Source organism: Elephantulus edwardii, unplaced genomic scaffold (genome assembly GCF_000299155.1).
Source record: "Elephantulus edwardii isolate Elephantulus edwardi_28Jun2011 unplaced genomic scaffold, EleEdw1.0 scaffold00292, whole genome shotgun sequence".
Lineage (NCBI taxonomy): Eukaryota > Metazoa > Chordata > Mammalia > Macroscelidea > Macroscelididae > Elephantulus > Elephantulus edwardii.
Window position 1 is genome coordinate 2,238,742 of NW_006400042.1, and position 20,661 is coordinate 2,259,402.

Below are 20,661 nucleotides of genomic sequence, written 5' to 3' on the forward strand. Positions count from 1 at the left end.
TTGCTAGTCTTACTGGAGTGAGATGATATCTCATGGTTGTCTTGATTTGCATCTCTCTCAGGGCTAGGGATTTTGAACATTTCTTCATGTGTTTGTTGGCCATCTGAATGTCTTCCTTGGTGAAGTGTCTGTTCATATCCTGTGCCCATCTTAAAATATTTTCTATGTTAAAAATAAAAACAACACACAAAACAAAATCAAAGTGGTCCAAAGTCAACATCTGCTAAATATGAGCAGTGGGCTCACTATACTGCTCTGTTACTGTTGTGTGCCGTCAAGTTGCTTGCAACTCATAGCGACCCTGTGTACAACATTTCTGAACCCTGCTCTATCCTGAGCCAACCTTATTGTCTCTGATACATCTATTCTCTTTACCCCTGTCAGTGAGTCAATCCATCTCATCAAAGGCCTTCCCCTCCTGCATTGTTCCCTCTACCCTCCCAAGCATGATGTCCATCTTCAAGGACTAGTCCCTCCTTGCAACACGCCCAACGTATGTCAGACAAAGCTTCAGAATCCTTGCCTCCAAGGAGCAGCCTGGTTTCACTCTATCCAGGATGAACATGTTTGTTCTACTAGCAATCCATGATATATTCAAAAGGCATCAATTCTCCTTCTATCATCCCCAGTCACTGTCCAGCTTTCTGATGCATAACAAATAACTGCGAAGACTATGGCCTGGATCAGGTGCACCTTAGTCTACAGACTGACATCAATGCTCTTCAGTACTCTGGAGAGATCCCTGACAGCTGACTTTCTCAATGCAATTCATCTCTTGATATTCTGGCTGCTGGTACCAAGAGTGTTGATTGTGGAGCAAAGCAAACTGAAGCTATTAACAATCTCAATCTCTTCACCATCTGTCATGATGTTATCAATTGGCCCAGTAGTGAGAATCTTTCTTTTCTTGATGTTGAGCTTCAATTCATATTGAAGGCTGCAAGCAAGTGCGTCAGGTCCTCCTCAGTCTCAGCAAGCAGAGTTGGGTCCTCTGCATAACACAGGTTGTTGATGGGTCTTCCTACAATCTTGATGCCACATTCCTCCTTACAGCCCAGCCATCTGAATGATCTGTCCCTCAAACAGATTGAAAAGGTATAGAGGTAGGACACACCCCTGGCATAAACCCTTCCTGATTTTGAACCATGCAATGTTTCCTTCCTCTGTTCTGACAACTGCCTCCTGGTCCAAGTATAAGTTCTGCCTGAGCGCAATCAAATGTTCTGGGATTCCCATTCTTCTCAGGGTTAGCCACAGTTCGTTGTGATCTACACAGTCAAATATCTTTGCATAATCAATGAAACACAGATCAATCCTCTGGTACTTTCTGCTTTCAACCAAGATCCATCTAACATTAATGAGAATAGCCTGTGGTGATGAAGGAAGAAGTTGAAGCTGCTCCGAAGGAACTGGCAAAAAACGAGGCCCCAGGAATTGACGGTATACCAACTGATGTATTTCAACAAAGAGATGTTGCCCCGGGCAACATCTTGCTCACCAAGTTGTGCCAAGAAATCTGGAGGACAACCACCTGGCCAACTGACTGGAAGAGGTCTTTATTTGTTCCCATTCCAAAGAAAGGTGACCCGACAGAATGTGGAAATTATTGAAAAATATAAATAATATCACATGTAAGCAAGATTCTGCTGAAAATTATCCAAAAAAGACTGGAGTAGCATGTCAACAGAAAAATGCCAGATGTCAACAGAGAAATGCCAGATGTCAACAGAGAAATGCCAGATGTGCAGGCTGAGTTTAGAAGAGGCCGTGTACTAGAGATACTGCTCTAGGTTATGTTATAACCTCCCATGAGAAAAAATGTTTTGGTAAAAATGGTAAATTTTTTAGAAGGCCTGTGCAAAAAAAATGATAAAAACAGAGTCTTTGAAAAGGCAAACACATTAAAAGCAAACCCTGATGATAGATAGATAATATTATATAATAAACTAGAGTTGAAAGCCTGAAACAATGAAGCACACTCGAGATGCAAGCGGCCCTGGTGGCATAATGGTTAAGGACTCAGCTGTAACCAAAAGCTTGGCAGTTTGAACCTACCTGTGGCTCATAAATTCCTACAGCCTAAACTCTAGAGGGCTGTTCCACTCAGTCATACAGGGTCACTGAGCCAGAATCAACTCAGTGGCACCAAGTGACAAACTCTCAATGTGAGTGAGTGCTTTAGAGAGTATATGTGGGTAAGGGACCTGGCCAAACTGAGAGGGCTCCATGGCTTCCCTGACCCCCCAGCCTTCCCTGATCATCACACATACCCAGATGGTAGTCTGTAAATAAAGCCCAATATGAGGTCGCACTGGGTATGTCTTCTGCAAAAAAGATCTCTTTTTAAAAGTTTTATAACCTCCTAAGAATGCAAAAGCCTGACAATGAATAAAACAAAAAAAAAGAATGATAAAAATGATAAAAGTTTAGCTGGCTGCTGTTCAAGAATACTGAATATACCTTGACTGCCAAAAGAATGAACAAGTCTGTCTTAGAAATACAGCCAAGAATGCGGCTTCAGAACAAGGTTGGCAACGTTTTAGTTCAGTTACTTAGGACATGCCATCATTAGAAAATGACATCATGGTTGATTAAGTAGAAGATCAGTGAAAATAAGCAAAGTCTTCAACTGGACTGACTCAATAGCCACAGCAATGGATGCAAACTGAGCGGCACAAGATCGGGAAATGTTTCCTCTGTTACGCACAAGGTTCATACACATCAAAGCCAAGGCCACAGCAGAGAGTAACATCAGGGGTACTACAGAAGCAGCATGGAATTTGGGACCAAAATTTTAGATCTGAGTTTGGTGAGTTTTAGTGGCACTGTCTGAAGGGAATTGGTCTGCCAACCAAAAGGCTACATCCTCTCTGGAAGTTCGAATCCATCAGCTTCTCCTCAGAAGAAAGATGAGTAGTTTCTTCTTGTATGACTTAGAGTCTCTGACAATCCACTGACTTAGCAGCAATGAGTCTGAATTCTATTGAGTTTGCTAACAAACACAACCTCACAGGACATCGATTTCTTCCCCTGTGAATTGGCAGCTGTACTAATACCTACTTCATAGGAGCCTTCTAAGGATCAGGTAGAATGAGGGGGTACACAAGCAAACTTTAAAAAACGCTATACCTGTATTTAGCAATATTAATAATATTTGTTGCTATTGATAACATCGAAAGGTATTTTCCTAATTCTACATACTCAGCCTTCTGGGACAATGTTAATAATATTTGCTGTTATTGATAATATTGAAAGGTATTTTCCTAATTCTGCATACTCAGCCCTATGGGCCTTTCTAAACACAAATGTGGTTTGCTGCTATGTTAACAGTGTAGCATATAGAGCGGAGGCCAGGGAGGTGGAAAAGCCACATAATAGCTCCAATGGATCCTGTTTTCAGGTTTCTCATTTCTAAGAGGAAGAAGTTGAGCACAATACCTCAACTCCATTTATGGAGTTCAGTTCAGTTAGTGATCAAATAAAAGCAAATAATTTCTTCCCAGACCTTAGTGTCCTCTTTGTAAACTGAGGGACTGGATGGCCTCTGGTCTATTTCCTTTTTGAGAATTGCAAAACTTGCCCTGACCTGCCACTATGCATCACTGTCTTCTCATAAGCTCTTTTTGAGAGTTCATAGCCAGGTCCAGCGTGGCCTTCCAGGCTGTGGCCTCAATGTTAACTGGGAACAGGCCAAGTTATTGTCTTTGCTGCAAGTTCACAAATGACAGCTAGCAGAGAAGATGAGCTCTTCCGTCAAAAGGTCTTAACGTGCTGAATTACTGCCCGGTGCCTGAGGATTAAGTGTCCATGTTGGCCAGGAAGACCAGGCCTATTCAGCCTTTATTTACTGTCATCAGGCAGTGTGCATGCCAGATAAAAGGATTTATAGTCATTCCTAGATGGGCTCCCTGCTCTGCCCAATGTGGTTTCTCTAGCCTGGATGCTTCTCTCTTCCATTAAGCTTTGCCAGAAACACTCTGTACTCAATAAACAAAAAATATCAGGTATCTTGGAGTCAACTCTGACTCCAAGTGACTTCAGTCTATATTACAGTGTGAACTACAGACAAGAATTGTATTTCATGAGGCTTTTAGTGGCTGACTTTTTGGATGATCACCAGGCCTTCTTCCAAGGTATATGCAAGTGTAAATGAACCTCCAACCTTTTAATTTAACAGTTGATTATGTTATCCTTTTGTACCAAGAGCTCCTTCTGCAATAATTCACTCTTCCTCATCTTTATAAATGTGTGTGTAAGTATGTATGGTGGAAAGATAAAGGCATGAACTAATAGCCCCTTCACAATTACCATACAAAATGTCTTTATCCACTTTATTTTTTTAAGTGTGATTTTAGTGAAAGTTTACAGAAAGGATAGCTTTTCATTTATTCACCAATATACATTTTGATCTCTCATCCTCCCCCAATTCATTTTGTAATGTGTATCTTATTCCAGATTGTTAATGGTTATGTATATTCTTTATCCAATCTAATTAAATCTGCTTTTCTATACCTTGCAGGATAATATCAAATGCTGTTATCTCTTTTTTTAATAGAAACATTTTCTATGTTTTAAGGCATCTTGAATATCTCACATAAATGAAAGAAAAGTCTAGTACAGAGAAAAACCTGTTATCTGAGCTAAGGGAGGAGCTTTAATTATGTGGGAAGATATCCCTCATCTGTAATTTCCAATATTTCTAAGATGGAAATATAATGGTTTTTCTTTTTTCTTAGGTAAAAAGTAAAGACATTAGAAAGTTACATCCCAAAGGAATGGACCTTCCTTCTTGAAAGGACATATGGAGGAGAGGCCTACAATGAACATAAAATTCTTAAGAATATTACAAGTTGTAGAAAAAGAAAGAACCATGCCCATTACCTGCCTGAAGCGAGGTGGCCCACTGCTCTGTACAATTACTAAGCCCACCCTCTTGTGAGAGTGACGACTGACACCCATCCAGGCCCTAGCCAATCTCTCTGGGCAGAAAAGTTAGGGTGGGTGGGGACAAAAAGCCTAGTTTGGGACACCAAAGCTTGATCACACAAACAGCCCACTGGGCACCTAGCTGGGACTCCACCTGGGACTTTCTTCTGCTTCCAGTGTCACTTAAGGAGGAAGTCCGATGCTGAATCTCTCACAACAGTGGAACCATGGGTTCTAAATCAGCTATTCCAAGTCAGTGTCAGTGTCCAGCACTACTCTACGCAGAGAACAAGTTGACAAGACTAGCTGGCTGTGCCAGGCCCTGGCTACCACCCTCTTCTGCTCCAACACCTGTGCAGTCTCTGAGCAAAAACAAACCTCTCTTTATGCGAATGTGTGTAGCAGTCCAATGTGTCTGGTTTGAAAGGAATGGCTGCCTCAAACTGATGAAGAAACTGGGTTCTTCTCTCCAAGAACAGCATGGTATCCTTGAGGTGGTTTCTTCAGGAATCACTAAGTCTCCAAAGATGGAAGGCTATGTAGAGACATAAGATCTTCTCAAATCTGAGGCCCAAGGGGACTATGGATCACATCTTTTGTTGTATCCTCACCACTGAACCAACAGACAACACCACAACAGATGAAGAAAGGACTGAAACTGTCAACAATTTCATTTTACTTGGATCTACTACCACCACTCATTATAAAAACAGTCAAGAAATCAGAAGATACATTATAATGGAAAAATCTGCTGTCCAGGATGCCTCCAAAGTGCTAAAGAACAATGAAGTCAGTTTAAAGATTAAGATGCAAGCAATTTTCAGTTGCTTCCTGTACATTTCAAAATTGAAAAATGAATTAAGGATAACACAAGAAGAACTGATGCCTTGGAATTGTAGTACAGTGAAAAGAACGGCATAGATTACTGAAAGAACAAACATGTCTAACCAGAGGAAGTTAATCATGGTGCTCCTTAGATGCAAGAATGATAAAACTTTTGTTTCCTATACTTTGGGCATGCTGGCAGGATGGGTCAGTGCTTAGGAAAAGACATCATGTTGGGAAAGGTAGAGGAGCAAAGAAAGAGAGGAAGACCCTCCACAAGACAGATTGAAACAGCAATTTTAACAACAGGATCAAGTGCATCAGATGAGGATGGCACAGGATAAGGCTTGTTAAGATCTACTGTTCAGAGCCACTATGAGTCCTAGTTGACTAGACTGCACCTAACAACAATGGTCCCTAATTTACCAGCTCCCAAGGGAACATGCCAGTTTCTGTGCAGACATTCAGAGTCATGAGGTTGTTATTAATTCTATTTTGCAGGGAAGGAAATGGATTGAGATTGGTATTCAGGGGTAGATGAGTAATTTACCTTCTGTCCAAGGACAGAGTTTAGAAACCAGAGGCCTGTATGTGAAATCTATGGCCCCCTACTCTCCTCTCAACCACCTGCCCTCTGCTGCCCCCAGCCTGCCCAAGGAACACTATTTACTTGAATGGCTCTTTCCCAGGGCCCTCAGAACAGCAGGGCAGGCTTCAGGGACCGATCCTGTGCCTATTCTGTTTCCAAGTGCTAAGCCCCAAAGAACACGTAGCTGGCATTGCTTGGTGAACAGCCAGCTCTATCCTGGCTTTGCTGCCCACACCCAAGGAAGGGGACCAATGCCATTCCTCCAGAACTGTCCAAATGTTTCTGGCTGCCCAGTAGATCCCACAGTCAGGTGCAATAGTCTTTGCAGGGTTCAGGTGCCACTCCTGGCACCAACAGGAAGAAACCAGATTGGGGCTTTGACCTGGCATTTTAGACAATAAAAGTGAGAAGGCAGAGTCTTTCACAACCCCACTCCCTACCCACACATTTTGTTGGTGAGAGAAAGAGTTCAGAGAAGAATGTGAACCATCCAGTAGTTCAGTAACAAAGACAGGAGCCTCCTTCCTAGCCCAGAGGAGTTGTAAAACTTGGCTCCCATCAACTTGCTTCCACTAGCTACTTCATAGCTGTAGCAGATCAGCAGCCCCTGAAAGTCCTTACCTGGCCAGGGTCTCAACTAGCCCCCTATGTAGCTCTCTGCTCACCTCAAGAAACAAGGCTTGTTACATTTCTTCTGACAAAATGCAGATGCCCTAAGGCTGTATCAGATCAAGAAGTGAAATCCTCTCCTGTTTAAACCAAAATCAGGGTTGCTTCTGCCCAAAAGCACACACAAAGGGTGGCCAAGCCTCATTTGCCAACTTTGAAGACACTAAACAATTAACAACACAGAGGGTGCAGTCCAATCACCTTTCTCTTAAAGCAGTCGCTGCTACTGCCCAGAGTGGGCATTCCTGGGATTAAAAATACTGATACTGGAGCCCCATTGCCTGACTTCATAATTTTGAATGACTTCTTGTTTTCTCTGTGTCTCAAGTTTGTCCAGCTATGAAATGGATACAGCCAGAATGATCACCTCTGAGTGCTTGTGAGAAGGCTAGAAAAATGAAGCTATAATGGGAGTAGCTAACTTATATCCGGCCTCCAAAAGGCATCCTCATCTACAGAGGCCTCTGGAGGCCCTGGCCCCACACACCTCCTGCCATTCCTGGCATGTTCCCCCACATGGTAATCCACATCTGTCTGACTGCAGTGCAGTGAATGATTGATTATATGGTTCTGTGACCCTATGAATAACAGATTAAAATCTTGTCCTATCCTGCACCATTCTCATGATTTCTGCCATATTTATGCCCATAGTTGTAGTCACTGTGTTGCAATCCATCTCACTAAAGATCTTTTGTTTACCCTCTACCTTCCCTAGCATGATGTCTTCTTCCAAGGCTGGCACTTCCTGACAACATACTCAAACTCTTTTCTCCATACTCTTTTTTTGTGGCAAATAAGACACATGGAAAGCTAACACAGGAACTGGTCAGTTTGGCTACTCCAGTAGGCTTAAAATTAGTTATCCCAGAGGTGGCGCAGAATAGAGCCAGGTTCCAATCTATTGTTTGTAGGATCACTGAGTTGTACCCAACTCAAAAACACCTGATAACAAAAGCCATCAGGTACACACTTTAGACTCCAAATCCCTGGGCTGAAACCTCCTTTATTTAGGAAACAGCTGTAAGAGTGCTGAGATGGCAAGAGTGAGTGTCAGGAGAGAAATGGTGACGGCAGAGCCAGAGAAGTGAGAGACTGCCTATAAGACACTGAACTTAGCAAGACAGCTGAGTGTTTCTAGGTAGGAAGCAGTGCTGGTGGAAAGGGTTCCCCCAGGCACTGTCCAGGTGAGGTAGGCTTGCAGACCAAAGAGCTAAGCATCTTCAAGTCTATGAGGATGGTTCTTTCAGGCACTTAACTGATAGAGGTGAAGTGTTTTCTAACATTTGCTCAGAGTCCAAGCCATAAGCTCAGGGTCCAGGGAGAGGCTGCCTATGGGCACAGTCAACTAATCCTGGCCAAAGAACTATATCCTGAGCATTCTTAAGCCTGATTTGTCAATCTAACTGTTATTTTCCTATTGTTTTGTGCCACTGAGTCAACTAGACTCACAGCAGCCCTATGAATCTTGTCCTATCTGGTGTCCTCCTCACCGTTTCTGACACTCTAGAACCCACTGTTAGAGTCATTGTGTCAATCCACCTTGTTGAAGGAATTTTCTCTGACCTTCTACCTTTCTCAGTATCTATTTTTGTAAAAACTGACACCTCTTGACAACATGCCCAAAGTATGTGAGATGAGGCACAACCAGGATGCTCCTTAGAGAAAAGGATGATGAAACTTCATTCCTTCCCAAATAAACCCTGTAATTTATGGGTTGTTGTTATGTGCCGTCCAGTCACCTACGACTCAGAGCGACCCTATGTACAACTCCCTAAACCCTGCTCTATCATGTGCCAATCTCACTGTCTCTGACACACTTATCCCCATTACCTCAGTGACGGAATCAATCCATCTCATCGAGGGTCTTCCGCTCCTGCGCTGTCCCTCCACCCTCCCAAGCATGATGTCCCTCTCCAAGGACTGGTCCCTCCTTGCAACATGTCCAAAGTACATCAGACGAAGCTTCAGAATCCTTGCCTCCAAGGAGCAACCTGGTTTCACCCTCTCAAGGACAAACTTGTTTGTTTTCTTAGCAGTCCAAGGTATATTCAATATTCTTCTCCAACACCACAGCTCAAAGGCATCAATTCTCCTTCGATCATCCCTAGTCATTGTCTAGCTCTCTGATGTATAGCAAGTGATTGCAAAGACCATGGCCTGTATCAGGTACATCTTAGTCTCCGGACTGACACTGTTGCTCTTCAGTACTTTAAAGAGGTCTCTCTAACCACAGACTTTCCCATCACAGTACGTCTTTTAATTTCCTGGCTGCTGGTAATGTTTGTCAGTTCTGTGTGACCATTACAATGATATATGGAACTCAACAGAGAAGTACAGAATGCTGCAGAAGGTATGGCTGGTGTCAGAATTTGTTAAAAAACCAAACAAAACAAAAACCAAAAAATCTCAAAAACAAACCAACTACCCACCTATAAAATGTCTATGAGGGCATTTCTGTTCTATCCTGTGTAAGAGCCAGTCTTGGGGCCAATGCTACCTCCATGCTGTTTTTACAGTGACCTTATCACAGCATCATACAGGGCTCCAGCAGACTTTGGTCATATTTGGATTAGGAGCCTAAATGTCATCTTTCTCACACTGACTGGAGCTACAAGCTCGTATTTAGATCACACCTCACCCACTTCAACTTCCCCATTTATTGGGAGGAAAGAATAAACCATTCTTGCCCAAGTTGTGGAAGTCATTAGAGGAATGAATGGAAGGTATGTTCCTCTAGGACCGGAGAATGTACAAGATGGAGAGGGAAAAATAGACAGGGCAGCAGCTTCCACCAGCTGTTCTTAGGAGGTAATGGAAAAAAAAAAAGAAAAAAGAGGTAATGAGCCCTTCCTGCTCTGCTAAACCTGACCCATGCCTAGAAAACAAACCTTGAGTGACATGGAGCTGAAAATGTCAAGTGTCCTAGGCAGTTCAGGACCTACACAACTGTAGGATGGGAGATGACTATAGTTGCTGAATGGAGAAAGAGTTAGGTAAATCCAGAAAGCAGGGCTCAAAGAGGCTTCTCAAAAGAAACAGAAAATTGAAGAGCTGTGGAATGCACATGGGATTCCCAAAGGCATACGTGAAGGAGAAAGAGTGTCTAATCTAATTATGGCTAGTGGAATGGTAGGTGAAGAAGAAAGAATATTAAGTAATAATGAAGGCCCAAACCAGATGGGTAAGTTAATAGATAATAAATTAAATCAGGACCTTCAGGAGGTAGGTAGCAGGGATCATGTAAGATTAAACAATGGCAAAAAATGATATGGTAACAAAGTGAGAGAGATCATGAGCACAGCAATGAAGAAACTAAGCCGTGAACAAGATTAGGAGGTGGAATGACAACACTAAAGTAGAAAAGCATTTATTGAAGGACTCTCTATGTACCAGGCCCTGCACTAGCTACAACACACCAGTTTACCTAACTCTACCCCTTCACCCTCCTAGTAGGCAACCAATTCACCTCACTTTGGAGGCAACCTAGCAACCAATGTGACACATAACACATTAAAGATACTCAGATCCAAACATACCTGGTCTCAGAACCCAGATTCATGTTTGAAACTACACCTTGAATTCTGCTTCGAACAAAGATCAAGCTTCTGCTCCAATACAGGCACACATACCTAACCTGGCTCCCACAGGTTCCCACCATGCCCTCCTTCCTCACCCCTCCTAATATGTGCCTGAACGTACGTGCACACAGAGGAATTGACAGCCCTAAAACACTTGTCCCTCTGGAAGCCGCAACTGAGACAACAAAGGTGATAAACCTGGCCCAAAGTCACAAAGCCACTTAGCCCTGTACTAATCTCTTAACCATCCATGGGGTTGTGAGAGGGAGTCGGGGTGGAGAAGCAGGCGCATAGCTGAACTTGAAGAAGGATCACTCCCAACTTAACCTGTTTGTGTTTCTCTTTCACTAAATTGGGACCCTTGCAGGAGCGCCCAGCCCTCTCACATATCCAGGGCCAGTAGAGGCCAGTTCAAAAAGAAACTCTACTACCGACAGACACACAACCAGGGCCACAGATCAGGGGAGACATACTCTAGGTTCTGAGACCTGTGCAGACATAAGAAAGCCCAGTTCCAAGTCTACCCTTCGTAACTCTCCCACCAAGGTCTTACTTTCTGCACTCAGCTTGAATTCATTGACTCCTCTATACAGTCACTGAGAGTCCCCTTAGTCTCTTAGAGAGGCAGCAGAAAGCTCCCAAGAGGCCAGGAACTGCCTGAGGCTGAGTGGCAACAGAAGAGTAGAACCAGCAGTCACAAGGTGATCTGGCCAAGGGAGGAGTGTGTGCAACAGAGGGGCACACAATGTCAACGAACCAACAAGCTACTGGCATACGCACTATACACCTGTCACCCAGCCAAGCCTGTTCAAGTACTCAATCCTGAGAACCACCTATCAGTGTGGGCAATGTTGAAGGGCCCAAGTCCAAATCAAGGTATAACCACCAAGACAGTAATCTCTCCTTCCTCAACTCCTAAACCAGATCTAGGCATTAAGGAGGTGTGGTGTTAAAAAAAATTTAAAAATTTAAAAAATCTCATCGATCCCAATTCATAACCACTTGATAGAGCAGAACTGTCCAGAGTTTCTAAGACAGTAATTTTTGGTGAAGGAGACTGCCGTACTTTTCTGCCATGGAGTTAACGGTGGGTTTGAACCACCAACCTTTCACTTAGCATCCTAGAGCTTAACCACTGTGTTACAAAGATTCCTGCAAGATGGCAGGTGACCCCGTTTTCACAGGTACTCTCCCAGAAGTCCCCAGTGCTTCCCCCTCATCTTCCACCACTAGGAGGCCCTCTCTGGCTGCATGAAGGGTCTAATCTTCCAAGTGGAAATTGAACAGGAAATCTATATCTGTCCATGACAATCACAGTCTGGTATTAGCACCCCAATCAGCTATAATATTTGCAGGGCCTTCTTGATGGCACAGCGAGAAAGGTTCTGGGAGAAAGCAGCAAAGCATACCAGTTGGTAAAAGAAATAATGGCAATGAGGAGAGCATGGCTTGATTGAAAATGTGCAAAACCCAGCCTCTGACTCCTTTGAGCTCTTGTTCCTTAAACTTATAACACTCAGGAAGAAACTGGGAAGGAGCTGTATCCACAGCCAGCAAGTCATTTGCCCAAAGGTGACACAGTAGCAGCAGTGACAAGGACTTGGGCTTAATCTTTCTCAACCAGCTGGCTGAATCTGGCAGCCTCAGCTTGTGGCCCAGCATCCCCCTCTCCCTCTCTCACAGTGGAGGGATGCCATGATCACAGACGTCCCTGCATTTCCCCGAAGAAGTCAAGGCTGCTCCCTAAGCCTGGCTTCCAAAAGCCACACTGGGCTGACATCCTCCTGAAAGTGGGCCAGTTGCAGGCTAACTCTCTAGAGGCAGAAAGCTGGGTGGATACAAGGTACTGCACCTGGGAACCAAAGGACTTCAGGGTCCACCGGGGATCTCCGTGGCTCCACCCTAAGGGTCTGTACGATTCGGGTAGGGAAGAAACCCTGGGCCTCTTCCAAAAAAAGCATCTCCCGCTCTAGTCCCTCGCCCATTAGATAAGTGACCCTGAGCGTTGAACGCTTCCCTGTCGATGACCCCTCCACCCCATGAACCCAGTCAGGCTGAGCCCCCTTCCCGACTTGACTTGCAGGGCGTGGCGAGGGGTCGGTCGGGTAGGGCCAGCCGGCTTCCAAGGGAGGGCGTGGCCTGGGCGCCCCGCAGCTCACCTCTTTGAGCTGCTCCATCTCCCCACGGATGGCCTCATAGTCCACCTCAAGCTCCTCAAATTGCAGTTTGAGCTGGTGCTTCTCCTCGAGAACCGCCAGCCCGTACTCTGCCGCTTGGATCTTCTCGCGCGTGGTTTCAGCCAGCTCATGCGAGAGCCGTTTCACCTCGGCTCGCAGCCACTCGGGCTGCGCCTCCATCACCAGCCGCGCGTATTCTTCCTCTTCCGAGGGTGCCGACATGGTGGCGCGCAGGCACGGCCACAGGCACCGCAAGCCAGGCAAACGCACGCTGGCTCTGTCTCTGCGTTCACCGGTCACCGCCGCCCATTCCCGACGGTCGCCGAGATCCGTGGATGCGCCGTCGCCGTCGTCTCCGCGTGGCGAATTGTGGGGGCTGTAGTTTTCCTCCCGAGGGGTTGTGGGGGCTGTAGTCTCTGCCTGCGCCCACTGCAAGGCCATGGTGCACCGCGTTGCTCTCCGCCAGCCCGGATTGGCTCGCGCCACCACATCACGAGACTAGCTCTGGGGGACCCCGCAGTCAGGCTAGCTTGCTGGGCCTCCTCTTGGAACTCTTTGTGATTATACATGGCAGTAGTCCCAGTTGGCTAGACCCTTGCAGCCCGCGGACAGGCTCTTTGCAGCCCCGGGATCTTCTAGGGCAAGGTCATTTCCTGGGTTTTAGGTTACTTGGGCCTGGCCGCAGGGATTGCAGGTATCGTGCGTTCCAGATCCGGATCAGAGGCCATTTGGCGCCTACCCAGACTGTGACCTGGGCAAGTGACTCATCCTCGCCAACCTCCACTTACCCAGGTGTGCAGGGGAGCGTAGGACTTTGCTCATGGCAGGGTCCTCGTGAGGATAAAGCTCCTCCAAGGATGCTGTCTTTTTAAGAGCCAACTATAAAAAAGTAAGCATACTACTATAAAACAAAGGCGCGTGCTATGAAAGACAGAGAACGTCAGACTTGGGACAGTAAATCTGCTACCACAGCAGAGGATAGGAATTAGGGTGTCATCAGGTGAGAGTTTGTTTTCCTGAGTAGAGCCTAAAGCTCTCAGATATGACCCAATCTAGGATAGATGTGTCAAGAATGGGGCAACCTCAGAAAAGCATGTGAGCCACGCCAGAGATTGTGTTTTTGCCAGTCTAGGAAAAAATGGGTGCCTCAGTCAGAGTGGGTGCCCGCTCTAATTTGGGGGCTGATTGCAGGCATCCCTTAGATCTAGTTTCTTTCCACGAGCCTGATGCATTGAACACTAATGAACTAGGATGGCAAAGGATTGGACAAGATTTCAGTCTGCTACTCATAAAGTTGCTGTGAGTTGTCAGACTGACAGCACTGAACAACAATAACATCAATATCATATGCAAGTAAAACCTTGCTAAAGATTAATTTTAAATGGCTAAAATAGTATTTGAACAGGGAGCTGCCAGAAATTCAAGCTGCATTCAGAAGATAGAATGGCAGGTAGGACATCATTGCTGATACCAGATGAATCTTAGCTGAAAGCAGAGAATACCAGGAACATGTTTACTTGTGGGGTTTTTAAATTATGTGGTAATGTTTGACTATGTGCTCATAACAAATAATAACGTTGCAAAGAATGGGAATCTCAGAACACTTAAGTGTGCAAAACTTATACACAGACCCAAAACCCTTTTCTGAACAGAACAATGGAATGCTGCATGGTTTGTAATCAGGAAAAATGTGTTAAAGTTGTATACTTTCTCTGGAGCTAGTCAGTCTGAATACTGAGCAAATCACTCATGAAGCTAGACTCTTATGAAAACAAATGTGCCATCAAAATTGGAAGAAGACTCATCATCCTGTATTATGCAAATGACACAACCTTGCTCACAGAAACTGCAGAAGACTTGAAGCACTTGCTTCAAAATCAAAGACTACAACCTTCAATATGGATTATATCTTAACATCAAGAAAGCAAAATTCCTCACAACTGGAATAGGAGGCAACATCATTATAGATGGAGAAAAGATTGAAATTGTCAGCAACTTCATTTTACTAGATCCACTGTCAATACTCATGGTAAATGCAGTCAAGAAATCAGAAGACGTGTTACATTGGGAAAAATCTGCTGTCAGGGACCTCTCCAAAGTGCTAAAGAGCAAGGATATCTATTTAAAGAGTAATGTGTACCTGATCCAAGCCAAGGTTTTGCTACTTGCTTCCTACGCATCTGAAAGTTGGACAACAAATAAGGATAGCAGAATCATCAATGTCTTTGAGTTGTGGTCTTGGAGAAGAGTTATGAATATCCCAAAAGAATCCTGTCTTGGAGGAAGTGCAACCAGAGTGGTCTCTAGAGGCAAAGATGGTGAAACTTTGTTTCCATACTTTGGGCATATTATCAGGAGGGCCAGTCCTTGGGAAAAGACATGGTGCAAAGTTGAAAGATCAGAGAAGGAGAGGAAAACCTTTAACAAGATGGAATGATGTGGTTCTAATAATGGGTTTGAACATATCAGAGATTGAGGATAGCACAAGATTGAGCAGGATACAAATCTGTTTTTAATGGAATGACTGAGTAGTCTACTGGACAGCACATAATAACAACAATGAACACAGTATTACCTGATGCCTAAATGTTGAAAAATTGTAAACTAAGTATTGAAAAGAATGTATAAGGACTAAAACTCTCACTCTCATTCAGTGCTGATTTGTTGATGCCATTTAGTTTACTATCACTCAAAGTAACCCTATGTAAAACAGATCTAAACCTGTGGGATGCTGCTCTATTCTCACATCTCCACAGTGTTCAAGCCCACTGTTGCAGCCATTGGATCAATCCATCTTGAGATATAAATATACACATATAGCTCTCTGCTTCTCTGACCCTCCACCCTTCCAAAGATAATGTCCATTTGCAAGGACTGGGCCCTCTTGAAGACATGCTCAAACTATATGAGATAAAATTTCTCCAACCTTACCTCTAGTGAGCATCTTCATTGCACTTCTTCTAAGATCTATCTTTTCTTTGGACAGTCCTAGTGTGTTGGATTATGGGCAGTCCATGGTGTATTGTTAGATAAAAGTTCTGAATGTTCCATGGACTGCCAAAAGAACAAACAGATAAGTCTTGTAGAAATTACAAATAGAGTGTCCTTAGAAGCAAACATGAAAAATTTCAGTCTCACATACTTTGGACATGTTGCTAGAAGAGCCTGTTCCTTGGAAAGGGACTTCATGCTTGGAAAGGTGAGGGTCCATGAAAGAGAGGAAGACTCTCAGAGATAGATTGACACAGTGACTGCAGCATAATTCATCAAATTATGAAGATGCCTTTGCATAGTCATTAAAACACAAATTGAGATCTTTCTCATACTCTGCTTTCACCCAAGATCCATCTAACATAACAATGATATTTTCCATGTTGTTGTTGTTAGGTGCTGTTGATTTTAGTAAGACAATGAGCCTATGAACAACAGATCTGGACCCTCTCCTGTGCCAACTTCACAATCCCTGACACACTCAAGCCTATTTCTTGAGTCACTGTGTCAATACCTGGTTAAGGGTCTTCCTCTCTTCCGCCATTCCTCTACCTTTCCAAGCATGATATCCCTCTACAAGGAATAGCCTCTGCTAACAACATGCCCAGAGTATGAGAGAGGAAGCTTTACCATCCTTTGCCTTAGGAGCACTACGGCTGCATCTTCTCTAAGACATATATGTTTGTTCTTTTGGCAGTTCATGGAATACTCAATATTCTTCTCCAACATCACAGTTGAGAAGCATTTTTTTTCTTCTGTCATCCTTATTAATTAATTGTCCAGCTCCCAGATGCATAGCAAGTGATTGAAAAGACCACATTCAAAATCAAGCTCACTTTAGCTCTCAAACTAACATCATTGCTCCTCATTCATTTGAAGAGATCTCTGCCATCTTCATTCAGAAGCCTTGATCATGAAATTCCCATCAGACCTTGCTCACAGCTCTGGGCAAATGGCAGCAAAGAAAAAGGATATTCTATCTGTCTCCTTACAGGCCCTTAGGCCAAGTGAGGAGTACAGCATATCAGAGACATCCCCCTCATCTGGACCATGATCCTGCTGTGCTGGCTGAAATGGAAAACCAGAGACATCAAGCCACAAGATGATGGTCCAGGAGCAGAGCTCAGAGACATGGACCTTAATCTAAAGGTGCCAGAGACAGAAAGCCTTCCCTGAGCTGGTACCTGGGATTTGGGCTTGGAGCCCCCTAAACTGTGAGACTTACCCTGTCAGCTTGTTGAATTGGAGGAACGATGTTCATATTGCTAATTACTTTGAAGTGTGGGTAGCTGAATTCTCACTTATTTATCATTGTTCTAATTAGTTCTGCACTTGTCTGTCCATTTGCTGCTGTACTGAGGTAACTTGTGAGTGCTGTGAAGCTAAGGACTATGCCACCAATATATTAAATGCCAGATGGGTCATCCATAGTAGACAGGTTTTAGTGGAGCTCCTGGATTAAGATAGGCTAAGAAGAAGGATTGACTATTTCTTTCTTTATTTTTAAATTATCTCTTTTAACATTTATCTCCCCCGCCCCTTTCTTTTTTTTTTGTTGTGTGTACCATCAAGTTGGATCTGACTAGAACAGGAGAAGATCTTTCACCAGTGGAGCATTTGGTGGATTTAAACCACACGCCTTCAGGATTTGAGCCCAGCTTCTTGCCATTAGGCCACCAGAGCTCCTGGCTATTCTGAAATAGTAGATCTTTGAAAACCCTATGAACAGTAGGACTTGTGCCATGGCCTCTTCTAAATCCAGTTTTCATTTTCAGCAGTTCCCTGTAAGTGCAATGCTTCAGTCTTTAAAAAAGAATCTTCAGGCCATTCCTCAGAAAAAGGAGGACAATAGATTTAAGGAGAGGAGACTACAGTAAGAGGAAATTCCCACAGGGTGATACTGCAGACCAGAGAGGACTGTGGGAGGAGTGTGTGAAACTCCCCTGGAGAAAGACTCCTTCATTTGGTGATCCCTGTCACCATGGGGCCATCATAGGAACCAAAAAGACAACTGGCATGCTGAAGGGCTCAGGCGAGAACTACCTTCAAATCACTCTAGATAGAAACTGCTTAAGTTGGAACACCTGGTCACACACCACCCTACAGACATAGGAGGACAATAGTCTTCACGGGAGAAAACTACAATCAGGTTAGGGGCTCAGAGTATCAGAAAGGACTTCAAATAGAATGAACTGCCAACTCCCATAGATTTAAAATGTTAAGGTAACAACTAAACTGTAACATCATAAATAGATAAAGAACTACCAACAACCTACACAGATGTAATAGCAATGGCCTAACACATTCCAAGAAAAATTTCTCATAATATCAAGAAAGCAGCAGGCAGCTTCAAACATTGTGAAAAACAAATTAATCCATTTTCAAAAAAGCAGAGCACATTGCAGGTAGTGAAAAGAAAGAGTCAGGGAGACAGAAGATATATATTGCATGGAGTTATTCAAACAGCTACGAAAGAAGGTACAAATGATGGAAGAAATAATGGAAGCCAGAAATAAAGTGGAGGCCCCACAGGCAGAGAAAAAGGAAGAAAGATGTTGATGTGGAGTTCTATGAACAGCTACAGAAGAAGGTGTACGTTATGGAAGAAACAATGGAAGCCATAAAGAAAGTGGATAGAGACAGGGAGCCTGAGGAAATATATCAATGCAGAGGAACTTGAACAACTATGGAAGGAAATGCAAAAGATGGAAGAAAAAATTGAAATTATAGATAAAGAGGTGTGAGAATTTAAAATATCACAAGGCAGAGAAGGTATAGCCAACACAGAACTCAAAATAACAGAAATTCATGAAAATGCAATCCAGACTATAAAGACCAAAGTGCCCAACACACTGAAGAGACAAAAAAGCAGAACAGAAAGTCAGTGAACTGGAAGACAACAACCTCAATGGGAACATACTAGAAGAAAAATCAGAGGGGTAGACGGCTAGATGGGTAGATGGGTAAAGGGGTTCAGGAGTACAGGCGTAGAGGGCTAAGGGGTATAGTGGGTAGAGGGTGAGAGGGGTTCACGGGTAAAGGGGTACAGAGATCAAGTTGTAGTGGGGTAGCGGGGTAGAGGAGTTCAGGCATAGAGGTGTAGAGGGATTCAGGGGAAGGAGGGTAAGAGGTGTAGAGGGGTTCAAGAATAGAGGTGTAGAGAGGTAGAGGGGTAGAAGGGTAGAGAGGTTTGAGAATGGTTTGAGGGGTTCAGGGGTAGGAGGGGTAGAGTGGTAAAGGGGTTCAGGGGTAGAGGGGTTGATGGTTCAATGCAAGAGATTTAGAGGGGCACAGGGGTTCAGGGTAGAGATGAAGAGGCATAGAAGGGTTCAGGGTTAAAGGGGTTCAGGAGTAGGGGGTACAGGCATAGAGGTGTGGTGTGGTAGAGGTATTCGGGGGTAGAGAGGTTAGCGGGTAGAGGGGTTCAGAGGTAGAGAGGTAAAGGGGTAGAGGGGCTCAGTTGTAGTGGGGTAGAGGGGTTCGGGGGTAGAAAGGAAGAGTGGTAGTGAAGTAGAGGGACAGAGAGGTAGAGGTGTTCATGGGTAGAAATGTTCAAGGGTAGAGGGGTAGAGGTTCTGGGGTAGAGGGTTAGAGAGGTAGAGTGGTAGAGGCTTTCAGGGGTAGAGATGTAGAGCAGTAGAGGGGTACAAGGTTTCAGGGGTCGACGGGTAGAGGGGTTCAGGGTTAGAGGGGTAGATGGGTAGACTGGTGGAGGGGTTATGTGGTAGAGGGGTAGAGGCATGGAGGAGTTCAAGGGTTTGGGGTAGAGGGATTCAGGGGTAAAGGGGTAGAGAGGTGGAAGGGTAGTGGGGTAGAGGGGTAGAGTGGTTAAAGTGTTCAAGGATAGAGGGGTACAAAGGTAGAGGGGTTCAGGGTGAGAGGGGTTCAAGGGTAGAGGATTAGAGGGGTAGGGGTATAGAGGTAGAAGTTGGAGGGGTAGAGATGTAGAAGGGTTCAAGTGTAGAGGGCTTCCAGGGTAGAGGGGTAGAAAGGTACAGGGGTAGAGGTGTAGAATGGTATAAGGGTTCAGAGGTAGAGGGGTTCAAGGTAAGAGTTTTAGGGGTATAGAGGGGTACAGGGGTAGAGAGGTAGAGGGATTCAGTGGTAGAGGGACAGAGGGTTTCCGGGGTAGAAGGGTAGAGGTGTTCAGGGGTAGAGCGTTGAGGGATATAGGGGTTCAAGTGTAGAGGGGTTCAGGGGTAGAGGGTTGGAGGGGTAGAAGGGTACAGGGGTAGAGGTTTCAGAGGTAAAAGGGTAGAAGGGTAGTGGGGTAGAGGGATCTGGGGTAGAAGGGTGGAGTGCTAAAGAGGTAGAAGGGAAGATGGGTAGAGGGTTTCAGGGGTAGAGGATTAGAGGTGTAGAGAGGTAGAAGGTAGAGAAGATAGAGGGTTAGAGGGGTTCAGAGGTAGAGGAGAAAAGGGGTAGAGGGGTCCAGGGGTCCAGTTGTAGTGGGGTAGCAGGGTAGATGGTTTCGGGGGTAGAGGTGTAGAGGGTTCAGGGGCAGAGGGGTAGAGGAGTTCAGAGGTAGAGGGGTTCAGAAGTAGAGGTTATCAGGGGTAGAGGGGAAGAGAGGTACAGGGATACAGGGGTTCAGGATTAGAGGAGTAGAGGGGCAGTAAGGTACAGGGGTAGAGGGTTAGAGGGGTTCCAGGATAGAGGAATAGATGCGTAGAGCAGTTCAGGGGTAGATGGTAGAGGGGTATAGGGTTCAGGGGTAGAGGAATAGAGGGTGAGAGGGGTAATGGGGTAGAGGGGTAGAGTTGTAGAGGGTTTCAGGCCTAGAGGGTACATGGTTTCAAGGATAGAGAAGTAGAGGGGTTAGGAATAGAGGATAGAGGGGAAGAGGGTTTCAGGGGTAGGGGGTAGACAGGTTCAGGAGTAGAGGGGTAGCGGGGTTCAGGCCTAG

The 20,661-nt window shown here is 44.7% G+C and overlaps 1 protein-coding gene and 1 pseudogene across 1 annotated transcript in view; both read right to left on the minus strand.

Annotated features, from left to right (window-relative positions):
- The window catches only part of LOC102869964 (protein bicaudal D homolog 2-like), a 104,190-nt gene extending 91,204 nt beyond the window's left edge, over window positions 1-12,986 (minus strand). Inside the window, exon 1 of the mRNA XM_006900723.1 lies at window positions 12,747-12,986. Coding sequence (XP_006900785.1) covers window positions 12,747-12,986 — 240 coding nt within the window. The remainder of the gene's footprint in view (window positions 1-12,746) is intronic.
- A 67-nt stretch (window positions 12,987-13,053) lies between these two features.
- On the minus strand, window positions 13,054-20,101 carry LOC102847027 (annotated as a pseudogene).
- Between the last annotated feature and the right edge of the window lie 560 nt (window positions 20,102-20,661).